This window comes from Notechis scutatus, chromosome 4 (assembly GCF_049901735.1).
Source record: "Notechis scutatus isolate UNSWTSFEM ecotype Mainland chromosome 4, rNotScu1.2, whole genome shotgun sequence".
Lineage (NCBI taxonomy): Eukaryota > Metazoa > Chordata > Lepidosauria > Squamata > Elapidae > Notechis > Notechis scutatus.
The window spans coordinates 155,560,922-155,575,342 of record NC_142012.1 but is presented as its reverse complement, the minus strand read 5'-3'; the positions used below and the strand labels follow the sequence as shown (position 1 = coordinate 155,575,342).

Here is a 14,421-nt window from a genome sequence, read left to right as displayed (position 1 = left end):
ATGGGCAAAAACAGACAGCAGGCCAGACTTTGTGATCTTTACCCTGGGGAATTATAAAACTTGGGTCTGAAGAATTTAGATTATATGAAGTTCTATAAGGGAAAAAAAAACACCTCTTTTCTGATTCAATCGATTCAATAAGAGAAAAACTGAGAGAGGAATGATGATATGGCTCTATATTTTTAGAGCTGTGCACATTTTGAAAATGCTTGGTATGAGCACAGCACCTTTTTGCTAGTCATTGAAGATTCCCAATTTAGGGTTGAAAGGTATTTAAACAAGATTATCAGTACGATGGTTAAAGTAGCTTTTGTGGGGTGGGTGGGGGTTGAAGGCTCTCCCAGAAGTCTGAAAAAAGGGGGCTGCTTTTATAAGTTGTAAAGTGGTGCTATACTTGTCCTGCAAAAAAACTATTGAAGTTGCAAAAACAATGAAGTCCTTGCAAATACAGCTTGAATCATGTATCCTCTTGAAGCCAGGAAGGAGGGAATCCTACCTGTGATGTCAAAGTCTGGATGACCACTAGGCAATAGCAGTGTTCCAATATCTAAGGGGCTGCCATAAAGAAGAGGTTTCTATTCTCCAAAGCACCCGAAGGCAGGACAAGAAGCAATGGGTGGAAAGTAACAGGAGAAATTTCCTAACAGTTAGAACAATTAATCCGTGGAATGACTTGCCTCCAAAAACTGTGGATGTACCAACACCAGAGGTTTCTAAGGAGAGATTGGACAACCATTTGTCTGAAATGGTACAGCCTGAGCAGGCGGATGGATTAAAAGACTTCCATATCCTTTCCAACTTTGTTATTCTTTTATTACTAGCAAATGATTACTGAAAATGCTAGCTTTTTGATGCGGTCAAGATCTTTTCAGCCCAGTTTAATTTTGAAGACCACCAAAGCAATGCAGTGAGCAAGTTGCATGCTGTAGCTCATCACATGTACTATATCTTAAACCTGTTCCTTACATTGATGAGCACATGAGTATTCACAGAATACCTGCCTTGTATTAGCAAGAATTTATGCTATTAAAACAAGTTTTTAATTTGTTTTTATATGAAAGCACCACCAACCTTCCTTCACAAAGGGATAAATTTATGACAAATGCTCATATACCTTCAAGAGTATTGAAGTATTTAGATAAAACCTTCAATAATGATAACAACAATACAAATTTTCAGTAGATCCCATGTGGAATCTCAAAGGTGGACTGTTTTTTTCCTTGAGGTTCTGGTTCATTGGTTCTGGTGAAGCTTCTTGGATGAGAAGCAAAACATCTTTCTGAGTAAAAAAACAATCCAGTTACTTTTTGAAAAAGCACCTTTGAGAAAGCTATGACCTGGATGACTGAAAATCTCCACAGGCATCTCAAATGGAAGATATCAGCAGAAACCTGATAGGATGTCATTTTCCTTGTTTTGCCAGGATCACACATTTATTCCCAACTGTCAATATTAATTAAGGTTGTGTAAATCAGTTAAGATTTTTCAAATCTTTTGAGGATGGTGGCTTTAATTTATCAGTTTCTCAAAAATATAATTGGGCTTGTATTTTTTCAGCTACATGTATATGGAATGAAAATTTACTGGGTTACCCACCTTTGTGGGCTTTGCTGGAAAGTTTTGTTGTTTGTTTGTTTACTTCTATTAATGTCCTGCAAACTCCTTGGATCAACATGCAAGAGAAAGGGTATTTTATTTCTGAGCCTGCAAGCAACAAGACAATGACTGATCCCTGTTAGGTGACAGATTGGATTTTGATGCTAACGTCCAACAGTCCTGAATTAATCATTAAGCAAAATAATAATGTGCTCAGGACATGAAGAGAAGTAGGGACACAGTTTTCCCTCCTAGCTATCATGACCTTAACTCTTCCATTGTCACACTTAAATTTAATTTTCAGCATTTATTGAATCTTAATAGCTTGTCAGTTAAACATATATATTTGTCTGCTATATTTGGAGCTTCAGTTCGCCTTAATCTGACCCTGAGGTCCATATATGCTTAATTTTATGGAAGCACTCTAATTCAAAAATAAAGGCAAAATCTTGTATTGGAAACTGTGTACATAATCTGGAATGGTTATTTAAATCAATTACCCCGTAATGATTATTTTAAGGATTTTTCTCAACTTCAAATAGAATGTTGCCTCGCTAATTCACAGCAACATCAATATAATTAGTGTAAGCACATTTTGATGGTTTAATCTGGCTGCTTCCAAAAATTCTGAAGGACTTTCATCTCTGATGGAGTCAACGTTTGAAACTAAACCCTCATCATATATATATAAAGAACTAAGAACTAATTTCAAGCTTGATATTAATGACATTTACAGGTTATGGAATAAAGAATTGGAACATCCAATAATGGAACATTTAATAGCTCCAGGTCTTTAAAAATGTCAAATTAGTTTAACTGGATTTAAGATTAAAATGAATTTATGAAAATATTATATTTTAAATACACTGGGCTTATATTTGAACAGATACTAAATGACATTAAAAATTTGAGATGTCATCAACAAATATGTCTTGGTCCTGTTAGTCATTGATATCAATAAAGTTTTAACATATATAATTTCATATAAAGATTTATGGGAAATTTTTAAAATGTTGACTATCTTAATGTAATGTTAAATTATGCTCCAAGACATTGAAATCTGTCCATTTTTGATAAATTATGGTTATACCAGATATTGGGTATTGGCAATATCTACTTCTACATCTACATATCTCTCCCTCCCTCTCCCTCCCTCCCTCCCTCCCTCCCTCCCTCCCTCTCTTTCTCTCATCCATCCATCCTTCCATCCATTATCTATCTATCTATCTATCTATCTATCTATCTATCTATCTATCTATCTATCTATCTATCTATCTATCTATCATCTATTGAGAAATTGTAAAGTAGAATTACAGTATTCCAGATGGGAACAATTAGAATAAAGCCTGGATTCAAGAGATGTATAATTTATTTATTTTTCTTTTCAGCATACACCATATAGAAAATGTGGTCACTAAGTATTAACACTGACTTGATGGCACATAATTAAACAACTTGTAATTTATCATTGTTTTTCAAAATTCAATATTGTTTCCAGCCACTCACATTGATTAAAACAGGTTAATGGCAATGAACAAATGACAAAGATTAAAAAAACAGATTTTAATAGGATAGAACTTGAGCAATCTAGATAGTTGTCAATGAAATGTAGAAAGATCAGAGGGCAAGATGTGCTTTAGTCCTTCTGTCTTGAGGCCTGGGTATCCTAGACTCCATCTACGTAACACTATCAACAAACAAAACTTTCATTTGTGAAGACATAACAGTCCCAAAGTTTCTAACAGTTTGTCCAATGAAGCAAAGAAGTCTCAGAGATGTGATGGGTTCCTCTTCACTGAATACATTCAGGTAGATCCGAGTAGATGTATTTGAGATATTTAATTTGGATCACTTCTCTGAGCAAGAGTTGGACTCAGTTGGACTAAATGGCCTTTCCATCTCTCAGCTTCTGCCATCTCCGTGTCTTGTTCTTCTCTTTTTCAACAAGCAACAAACTTCCCCTTTTAAATTCCATTTGTGTGCAACCCCCTTGTGATTTCCTTGTCCAGTCTACCAAACACATAAGCAGAGTCCAACTATCATACAACAATCTTGTTCTCCTGTTTATCTCCACTTCATCCTCCTTGGAGGTCCACAATGCCATCCATTTTATCTTCAGCAAGGCTTTCAGCCCTATCTTTATAATCTCCCCTCTTCACTGGTCCTTTCTGATATCAAAGTACTGCTGCCACATCTCCTGCACCACTTTCAGGTTACTGTAATTTTCTTCCCCAGATCTTTCTCTTTTTGATGCCTTTTATCTCTTGAAGATAAGATAAAATAGGGAGATTCCTTATCTCCTTCTGCCTTTTATTTATTCCTTCTTGCAACTTCTCTCCCTCACCAAATCTCTTGCTTGTCTCTAAAGCCTTAATTCTATTTTTCATATCTTGCCTCCTGTTCTTACACCTGGCCTGGCCTTTTCTTGTACTTACTGCTAAAGCCCTCCTTACATGTCCTCCCCTGTCTCCATCCTCTTATCAAAAGAGTGTTACGTTTTCCTTGGCTCCAGCTTCTTATACCCTGTGCTCTGTTATTGAAAGGAACTGATGCTCTGGATTACTTAGAATGAGTTAAGTTAGCCCTGACTCAAAAAGCTTTGAATATCACAGAGAGAAAAAGGATTTTAAACGCTGGGAATGAATGGGGGAAAATAAGGTATGTATGTGAGAAGAATAAGAAGATACAGAGTAACATAGAAAGCTCTGCATTAACACTACCAGCACTAGTGTATCAGTTGTTTGGGACTAGGTGTTTTTGTATGACTGCTATGGCTTTGAAATACTGCTTCAAAAGATTTGCACATTGATTTGCATAGTCACTATGTCCTAATAAGTTCATCTTATATTTGGATGTTATTGTCTATGTAATATTTTTGTTTGTTTGTTTGTTTGTTTGCTGTTTTGGCAACAGGCCTTTGCTTAGATGTTGAAATTGGACAGGGAGTTCAAGAACACCCAGTGGTGTGGATAATGACCAAAGTAATGGAGATAAATGTCAAGAAAGGGCTTAGAAATTGACTAAGGAGAGGAAGAACAGGGTTAAATAAAAAAATGTAACATAAGCCACTCTAATTTCTAATACCAAATGAAGAAGCACTGATGATGCAATGGTTAAGTGCAGTATTGCAGGCAGACTCTGCTCACTGCCAGGAGTTCGATCCTGACAGGTCTCAAGATTGACTCAGCCTTCCATTCTTCCAGGGTTGGTAAAATGAGGACCCAGATTGTTGGGGGCAATATGCTGACATTGTAAACTGGCTAGAAAGTGCTGTAAAGCACTATGGGGCAGTATATATATATATATATATATATATATATATATATATATATATATATATATATATATATATATATATATATATATATATATATATATATATGGATCTTTGGTTATTCGGGTTTTCTCCCGCGTAAGATTCAAAGTATCTAGGCAACGCTTTCGATGAAGTCTCATTCATCATCTTCAGGCTTGCTTCTTCGGCTCTGTGCTTCTAGAGTTTGAATCTTACGTGGGAGAAAACCCGAATAACCAAAGATCCACATACAAATACCGAGAACCTCAGAAAACAAATATATATATATATATATATATATATATATATATATATATATATATATATATATATATATATATATATATATATATGCTATTGTTGAAAGAAAGAAAGAAAGAAAGAGAAAGAGAAAGAGAAAGAAAGTCTTTTTTCTGTTTCTTCTTGCATTTCTTCCTCGCATATTTTTTTTCTTGTTAGAGCATATTTTTCAGTAGAATTGGATTGTTCAGTAAATACATACAGATCTCTTGCAAAAGATTTCTCTAAAATTGTATTGTACTACCTGGATCCTTTTCAGTGAATTACATCAGCCTGTAATGAAATATTCAGTCCTAGGTTCCAGCAAAAAATTACTTAACTGCCCATTTATTAATTTACTGATTCATTTATAGGACTGTGAGTTCTCTTTCATCAATTACAACTTATCATTTTAATGAGTCCAGCATGTCAATAGAATAATCAACCAGGAGATTATCCCATGGATGTTTGCATGGAACAAGTGATGAACAAATTGTTTATGTTAATTCTGGTTAGAGATGATCAATTATGATCATTGATCAGTCTTAATTAAATGTGTAGTAGATATTCGTAGCCATTCATAATGAAAATCAAAATGAAAGCCCTCATCTGGCTGCATTGACAGTTCAGTATAACAAATCCAAAGAACAGGATCATATTTTGAAGTATGGAATGAACAACAGAAATCTAGGTTCCTTGGAATCACACAGTGAAGTGAAGTTTGAAAAAGACATACAATTCAGTCCATTACTTGGCACAACATTCAATTTTGTATCCAGTTCTAGTCATTACAATATAAAAAAGAGGTTGAGACTCTGGAATGAGTTCAGAGAAGAGTAACAAGAATGATTAGGGGTCTGGAGGCTAAAATATATGAAGAATGGTTACAGGAATTAGGTATGCCTAGTCTAATGAAAAGAAGAAAACGTTAGCCATAATATAGACCTGGAAAATTGGGAGAGAATGTGGGGATTAAATTACAAATTAATTACATCTACAGCATACAGGGAAAATCAATATAAAATGTTCTACAGATGGCACCTTCCTCCTGCTAGACTGGCAAAAATGTTTAACTCAGACCCAAATTGTTGGAAATGTGGAAAAGAAAAAGGCACTGATTTCCATACCTGGTGGACATGCCAGGAGGTGAAAAAATATTGGAATACAATTAGACAATGGCTAGAAGAAATCACAAATCAGAAAATTGAATTTAATCCGGAAACTTTTTTATCAGGTATAATAACACAAAAATGCAATAAAACAGATAGGTATATCATGTTACACGTATTAACAGCTGCAAGGATTTCATACACACAACTCTGGAAAGAAAAAGGGGTTCCACCAGAAGGCATGGTTATAAAAATAATAATAATAGATTGTATAGAGATGGACAGGCTAATGATGAAAATAAAAGATAAGAGAAGATTCAATTTACTATAGGGCCTGGGATGCCTGGGATGAGTGGTTTAGAAATAAAAATAAAATAAAATGGCAATTAGGAAAAGAATGAGGGAATATGTAAATATGTAAATATACAGGGGTGGGTTTCTACCGGTTCTGTCCACCTCTGTAGAACCAGTTGCTCCGAAGAGCAGCAGACATAGAACCGGTTCTATGTCTGCTGTTGTTTTGGCCGACTCGCCACCTAGGCTCTTCCCTGACCTTTATTTCCTGCTTTTTCAACTGCAGCTGCTTTGCGCGACACAGCTGCAGTTGAAAAAACAGGAAAAAAGGGCTTTTCCAACCGCTGCACACTTGCACGCAGCGCTGCTCAGCTGTCCGTGCAGCTCAGCAGGTCGTAAATTGCACTCACGCGACTTGCGCATGCGCGCGTGACGCTAATAGATAGAACCGATAGTTATACCAGTCGGATCCCATCCCTGTAAATATACCATAGAGAAGATTGATGTGTAAGGATAAAAGATTTTGATTTATAGCAAGAGTAAGATGTAATGGTAAAGGAATAAGTAAATACATATACTGAAAAATGTAAGGAGATACAAAAGATGTCTTGATGTTGATAACAATGTATAAAGTTTTATTTTATGTTTTTTTTTAAATTTGAAAACTTAAAATTTATTTTAAAAAAAGAAAAGAAGAAGACATGATAGTAATGTTTCAATATTTGAGAGGCTCCTAAAAAGTTGAGGGAGTCAAATTATTTTCAAAAGCACCAAAAAGCAAAGCAAGAAACAATGGATGAAAACTAATCAAGGAGAGAAGCTACCTAGAACTAAGAATAAAATTCCAAATGGTTATAGCCAGCAATCAATGGAATAGCTTGGCTTCAACAGTTGTGGGTTCTCCATCACTGGAGACTTTCAAAAAGAGACTGGACAACCATTTGGACAACTAGGAGGTTGGACTAGGACCTCCAAGGTCCCTTCCAATTATATTAGACTATGTTCTATGAAACATTTCAAACCAAAAAGAAAAAAGAAAAGAAGTCCAGTTGCCATGAACCAACTTCCAGACAACTCTATTTGGATGACTGAGAATTTTCAACATAGAAATGGTGATTGTGGAACTCTAAATGCTTCCTACTTTCCCTTTCTTAGACCACTGCCTGGATGCTGCTATTGATACCCTAGACAGCATGCTGCTTTGGGAATCTTGGAAGGAACATAGATATTGGTGTTTCATTTTTAGAATGCTTTTTATTTTCTTTTGTCCATTTGCCATTGAAGGAATGGAGGTTTCCCCTTTTATTTTTCCATACAGCATGAGTGAAAGAATGGAAGAAGGAAAGCAAGAAAAACAATAAGGCTTCAATTTAAAGAAAAAGGATTTGACATTTAGTAATTTTGATACCTCAGAACTTTCTTCCTACAAATGGTGGAAGCACTTGATAAGACAAAGAGAAGATCTGGACTGTTTTCTGAGAAGAATGTAGTATACTCAACAGGGCCTCAAAATGCATCTAAGGACGTGATCATGATTCTATGCCTCTGACTCATGTAAAAGGATTAAATAGAGTTATGAATTTCTTTTCTGGTTCATTTCAGAAACAAACAAATAAATGAGGTTCTGCTTATATAACTGTTACACTAAATGGAATTTGGGAGAAATGCTATGCCTTGTTCAGATGCATTAGGAACAATTTCATTAGGCTGATCTTTATCAAGTGACAGGGCTAATTGTACCTCTTGAATGTCTAACTGGGGATTTTTTCACCCAAAGTTAACCTGAAAGAGCAATGCAAAGTGGGTGCAGGGACTTTGACTAATAACTCCCCAGTAGCATATGAGATTGAACAAAGTTTCAGCTAATATGGCCAGCATATAAGATCTTGTTCTTATCTATTAATTTCATGGAATGTTTGAAGCCTAAGTGGAAATTGGAATGATAATCCTACCTTAAATTGAAGGGATTTTAAAAATATATTATGGAATAACCTTGAATTCTCAAATGTAATGACAGGGTTCGGAAGGTATGTGGAACAGCAATTTACAGCTTTATTGCTCTACTGAAGAAGAATGATCTAAATGCTTTGTATTTGATGGAGTTGTATGTAATTCTAGCAACTAGTTGCCCTTAGCATGAACAGATAAGATTAAAATACCAAAAAGAATACTTCAGGACACTTTAGCATCTTCCACCAGGACAAAGAAATGTTTCAACATAAATTCTATTTCTATATATGATATCTTAAAACCTTGCTAAATATCCTGAAAAATATCCTTAAATACAGTATATAATGTTATCTATTCAATGGTGAGAAAAGTAAGGTCCTGTAGGCAGGAAAAACCAAATAGGTATAGAAGAGGAGGTACTTGGCTCAACAATAGTAGAAGGGATCTAGGCATCCTGGTGGATCATTGCTAAAGTATGAGTCAACAACGTTCTGCAGCTGCCCCAAAAAGCTTAGGTTGCATCAACAGAGGGATAGGTTCATGATCACAGGAAGTTATAGTACTGCCTTATACTGTACTGGTGAGACCACACTTGGAATACCGCATCCAGTTCTGGTCACCATGATGCAAAAAAAAAAAAAAAAGGATCCTGAGGCCCAAGAAAGACTTCAGAGAAGAGCAACAAAAATGATAAGGTTTCTGGAGGCTAAAGCATATGATTAACAGTTGAGGGATCTAAGTATATCTAGCCTATCAAAGAGAAGTATTAGTAGTTCTCTTCCAATACTTGAAGGGCTGTCACAGAAAAGAGGTGATTGACATATTCTCTAGGACATCAGAAGGCAGGACAAAAAACAATAGGTGGAATCTTGTCAGACTCAACCTGGAAGTAAGGGGGAATTTCCTGACAGTAGGAATGATTAATCAATGAAACAGCTTGCCTCCCGGAGGTGTGTCTGCTCTCATGCTGGAGGTTTTCAACAAAAGATTGGACAACCATTTGTCCTGGATGGTATAAGCAGATTCAAATAATTTAACAATTGGTTCGCCTGGAGTCAGGTTGGCTGTCGTGAGACGTATGGCCCATCGCCATCCTACAGGTCCACCGCACATGCGGGATGAGCCTCCCATGACAGCCAATTTAACCCTGGATGAATGGTTGTTACACACACACACACACACACACACACACACACACACACTATCAAAGTAGATCCTGGGTGCTGTTCTGCAATGGAGAAACAGGCAATGGAGCGGCTGGCACAAGGGAAGGAGGAGGGGCAGGGAGAAGAAAGAGGAAAAGAGGTTTCTCCTTCCCTCATGCTGGCCGCTCCATTGCCTGTTTTATTGTCTCACTGCCAGACAATAAATAAAATACCTAACATAGTGAAGACAGAGAATAGTTATAGAACAGTGCTAAAAATGTGTCTATCCTAAAAATAATCCTTGAATTAGAAGTTTCTTTTCGATTCAATTTTTCTACATTTAAAAAAATGTTTTTTCCAAAAAAATATTAATGAGTTATAAAAAATACCATGAAAAATACATAAGGATTATATGATGTTTAAAATCCTATTTACAATGTAGTGATTAAAATAAGCTAGCCATTCAAAGAGAAAAAAAATAATACATAATATTATATTTATATGTAACATTACACAAACAATTCATGTCATATCAATTTGTTAAGGATAAGGGATTAATTCAATCCTGAAACTTATAATTAAACGTAGACTATTCAGAAACATAAGGCTACATTTTTTTCATTTTTCGAATAGAAAGTTTTTTCAGAAAGGCTTTAGAACATCTTAAATCTACTCTTTAATATCAGGAAGATATATTTATTTTCACTTATTAGGATTATCCTTTGCTGAGCCACAGACTTGATACGGGGGTGGGGGGATGGGGGAGGAAGAGCAAATTTCACATTTTGGGAATATAATATAATATTGCAATTATGTTGTCCATTATTACAGTTCTTTCCAAATTTCCTTAAATCCAAAATGGAGCTACAGCTGGACAGGACCAAATCACAGGAGTTAAAAAAAAAAACTTAAGACCAAAAAGTTCATATGCAGTCTTTTGAAAACATTAAACACAGATAAGCATTATCCATTTTTTAAATCACAAGAAACCTTAAGACTTGGATCCATTGATTTTCCAAGACTAGATAATTTCCAAGTTTAAATCTGGGACTGAAGGAAGACCGCCTTAGCTTATCACCTTTCTCCACTTCAGCACACAAATATTGTCTGTTCTCCCTGAGTTGTTTCATAGTTCATAAAAGACAAATACTTTTTCATCTGGACAAAAAAGAGCTGTGTAGAATCTTTACCTGACCCCCATGAACAGCATGGTGTATCTTGGAATATTAAATACAGGGGATATTTGATATTGACCTGGTGTGGAAAAAACAATCTTACAACTGCTCTTCCAATGAATGGGTGAAAAAAATACTTTTATGCCTGAATTTGGAAACCTCCTTATTCTGAATCCTGAAACAGAAGACTTAAGCCTCAAATCTTATATTTACCATCTTGGGAGTTAGCCCCATGAGTTCAGTGGGACTTTCTTTTGAAAGAACCACGCACAAAATAATACTGTGACTGCATTTAAATCATCAATCAAACTGTCAATACAGGCTCATCAATAAATACTTTCAAACACCCCTGAAAACAGTGAATTATTCATTCCTGATTGTTTCACATGAAAGAAATGCTTATATCACTGTGAGATGAGACATCTTAATTGCCTTTACCTTAGTGATGGATTCGTGCAGGCGGAAGGAGGAATCCAGCTTTGTGGGTATTGTCAAAGACACAGGGAAAATGGCTTCAGAAAGAAAGCTTGCTGTCTGTGTAAGAGGGAGAGAAACCTTTAAGACTTTGTATTGATTTCCTTCCTTAGAAGCTTTATTGGCTTTTGTCTACAGTTTAAAGGATTTCAAATTCTTTTAAAGATTGTGTTGATGATTAGACTTTATTTCAGTGAACTAGTTTACTCATTTCTACACACTGTTTCAGAAACAATGAACTATATTTTTCTTTTCAAAACAAGTAAACAAACAGCATACTGTTGTAATGGCATCCATTTTCATGTGTGCATGTCACTCGTTAAACACATTTATTATATTTTTTCATCTCAAGGAGAAAGCAACCTGTAGTAATAAACCTAATTTTTGAAAGGCAGAGATTACATATGTTCAAACAGAGCTGCAAAATCCAGAAGGATATGTGTGGCACACACACACAGAGAGAGAGAGAGAGAGAGAGGAGAGAGAGAGAGAGAGAGAGAGAGAGAGAGAGAGAGAGAGAGAGATCAGTATTTAGCATTGAACTTTTGACTTAAGCATTGGGATTATTCGCTACTTATTTATATACTTATGTATATTATTTGTAGACTACACCAATTAAGACAGACTCTGAGTGAAAAAGAAAGCTAAAAAAAGATTGTTCTTGTGAAAAAAAATTAAAGTAACAATAGAATAAAGACTACAATTAGTAATGTAACAACACAGAGATTTCCCACAATTAATCAAGCACAATAGGATAAAGTGGTCATGAGAGATCTGCAAAGTATGAGAGGAAAGGATGAAACATATTTCTGGTAGATAATATAATCCAGGACACAGCATACTATAGATACTCAGTTCATCTTAAGTGAACACATTATGCAATTCATGTTCCTCAGGTTGCACAGTATGCCTTCTCTGTAGCAGCTCTGTGCTCAAAGAAAGTCCTCCTCCTCCTCTTTTTGCTTCTTCTGCTACTCCTTTACCTCCTCCTCCTCCCTCCTCCCTTCATCAATATAGTTTTTATTCATGTAAGCACACTGAAACAAAAAGATAAACATAACAGGGAAAACGTGACATTTTGATTGCAACTGGTAGTTGCACACAGCTACAGAAAATAATGCAGCAGCGAGGGGCAAAATTTTTGCAGAAGGAGCTTAGCATGGATCAAATTAATATTAGATTCAGCCAGAAAGAAGAACATCGAAACCAATATATATTTGTTGGCTTTTAGCAGACATAAAGGCATGCTGAATAAAACTAATGGAGATTAATTCAGCCCAATAAATTATTATCCATTTACACAGCCAACTTAATACATATATCAATACATATAAAGATCTTGCAACAGCTAGCTTAAATTACTGAGACTTCATTGTTTTCTCTCATTAAAATTTTACATTTGCACGCATTTCTTTGATTTTATACAAGTAAACTTTAAGATTAAGACCTTCTCCAGACATAATATATACATATTTTAGTTATCCAGCATGTCTGTTTATATGATCCTGTTGAAATGTTCAACATTTTGAATTTAATTAAATTTCCTTTTGATGGGTTACATTTTCTGCCCTTCTTTTCCACATTAGGGATAGTTGCATGCATGTTTATCACAGCTGTGAAACCTCATTTCTTTTCAAACTAAAAAATAGATATTAAACTCCTAACTTCTTCATCATAAAACAATGTTCACCTTCTGAAGCTTTGTTAGCCTGGCAGTATCTTTAAAAGATAAAGGAAAACAGTGACTGGATTTATACTGATCAAATTTTTTTACTACCGGTTCTGTGGGTGTGGCTTGGTGGGCATGGTATGGTTTGGTGGGTGTGGTGTGGCTTGGTGGACTAGACAGGGAAGGATATTGCAAAAACCCCATTCCCTCCCCATCCCACTAACCTGCTTTCCAGCTCCATTCTCCTGTGGAGGGCAACAAAAGAAGACCCAGCCGATCAGCTGGGACTCGGGAGGCAGAGAATAGATGTGGGTGGGGCCAGTCAGAGGTGGCATTTGCCGGTTCTCCAAACTACTCAAAAGTTCCACTACCAGTTCTTCAGAATCTGTCAGAACTGGCTGAATACCACCTCTGTGATGGAGGCGTACAATATTATAACATTAGCAGTTTTGCTGGAGTCATTTCCTAATAATCTCAGTGTGGAATGTGACCTTTTTAATTGCAGCTTATGTAGCAGATCAATGCTTTTTTTATTGCTGTAATGCTCAAAGCCCACTCTCTCTTGATGTGTTTTTGTTGTGTGTGTATATATATATATATATAAATATTCAACAAAATTCTCCACTTTAATGTCCATATATACTATGTGAAACCAGTACATTTTCATACTGCAATCAGAAGTAGGATTAATAGTAGTCGAATTGGATTATGGTATTACAGATTAACAGAGTTGGAAGGGTTCTTGTTGGTCATCTAGTCCAACCCACCCACCCAAGCAGGAGACCCTACACCATTTCTGACAAATGGCAGCCCAATATCTTCTTGAAAGCCTCCAGTGATGAAGCTCCCACAACTTCCAAAAGCAAGCTGTTCCATTGATTGATTGTTCTCACCATCAGAAAAAAAAGTCCTTATTTCTAGGTCAAATCTCTTCTTGATCAATTTCCATCCATCATTCCATACCTGGTCTTCAAGTGCCTTGAAAAATAGCTTGACCTCCTTCCTCAGATATTGGAACACTGCTATCATGTCTCCTCTGATCCTTCTCTTTACTAGACTAGTCATACCCAGTTCCTATAACCATTCATTGTATGTTTTAGTCTCCAGTCCCCTAATCATCCTGGTTGCTCTTCTGTGCATTTTTTCTACAGTGTTACTTTATTTATTTATTTAAAACATTTACACTTCCATCCATCTTCCAACCTACTCTGGGCGGCTCCCAATCAAAAGTTAAAACAACACATAAAATCACATTAAAACTATAAAAGTAAACAAATTAAACCATGAAAAACAACAGCGAACTGGCACCAAGTCAAACTTCTAATGCACAATTATCCAATCTACTTCCACTGCTTAGGGGAATATCTTTTGCTGGACGGGCTGCTTATTGTTCTTCCCAAAGTAAGAACATTGTCCCTATGTAATAAGTGCCTGT

At 35.9% G+C, this 14,421-nt stretch overlaps 1 protein-coding gene across 16 annotated transcripts in view; it reads right to left on the bottom strand.

The window, feature by feature from the left end:
* NAALADL2 (N-acetylated alpha-linked acidic dipeptidase like 2) overlaps positions 1–14,421 on the bottom strand; it is a 625,547-nt gene that overhangs the window by 86,426 nt on the left and 524,700 nt on the right. For 12 of the 16 annotated variants that reach the window (XM_087965359.1, XM_087965356.1, XM_087965355.1 and 9 more), the window contains one exon: positions 11,282–11,377. The exons of the other annotated variants lie outside the window; for them this stretch is intronic. In XM_087965359.1, coding sequence (XP_087821485.1) covers positions 11,282–11,377 — 96 coding nt within the window. The remainder of the gene's footprint in view (positions 1–11,281; positions 11,378–14,421) is intronic. 16 annotated transcript variants of the gene reach the window in all.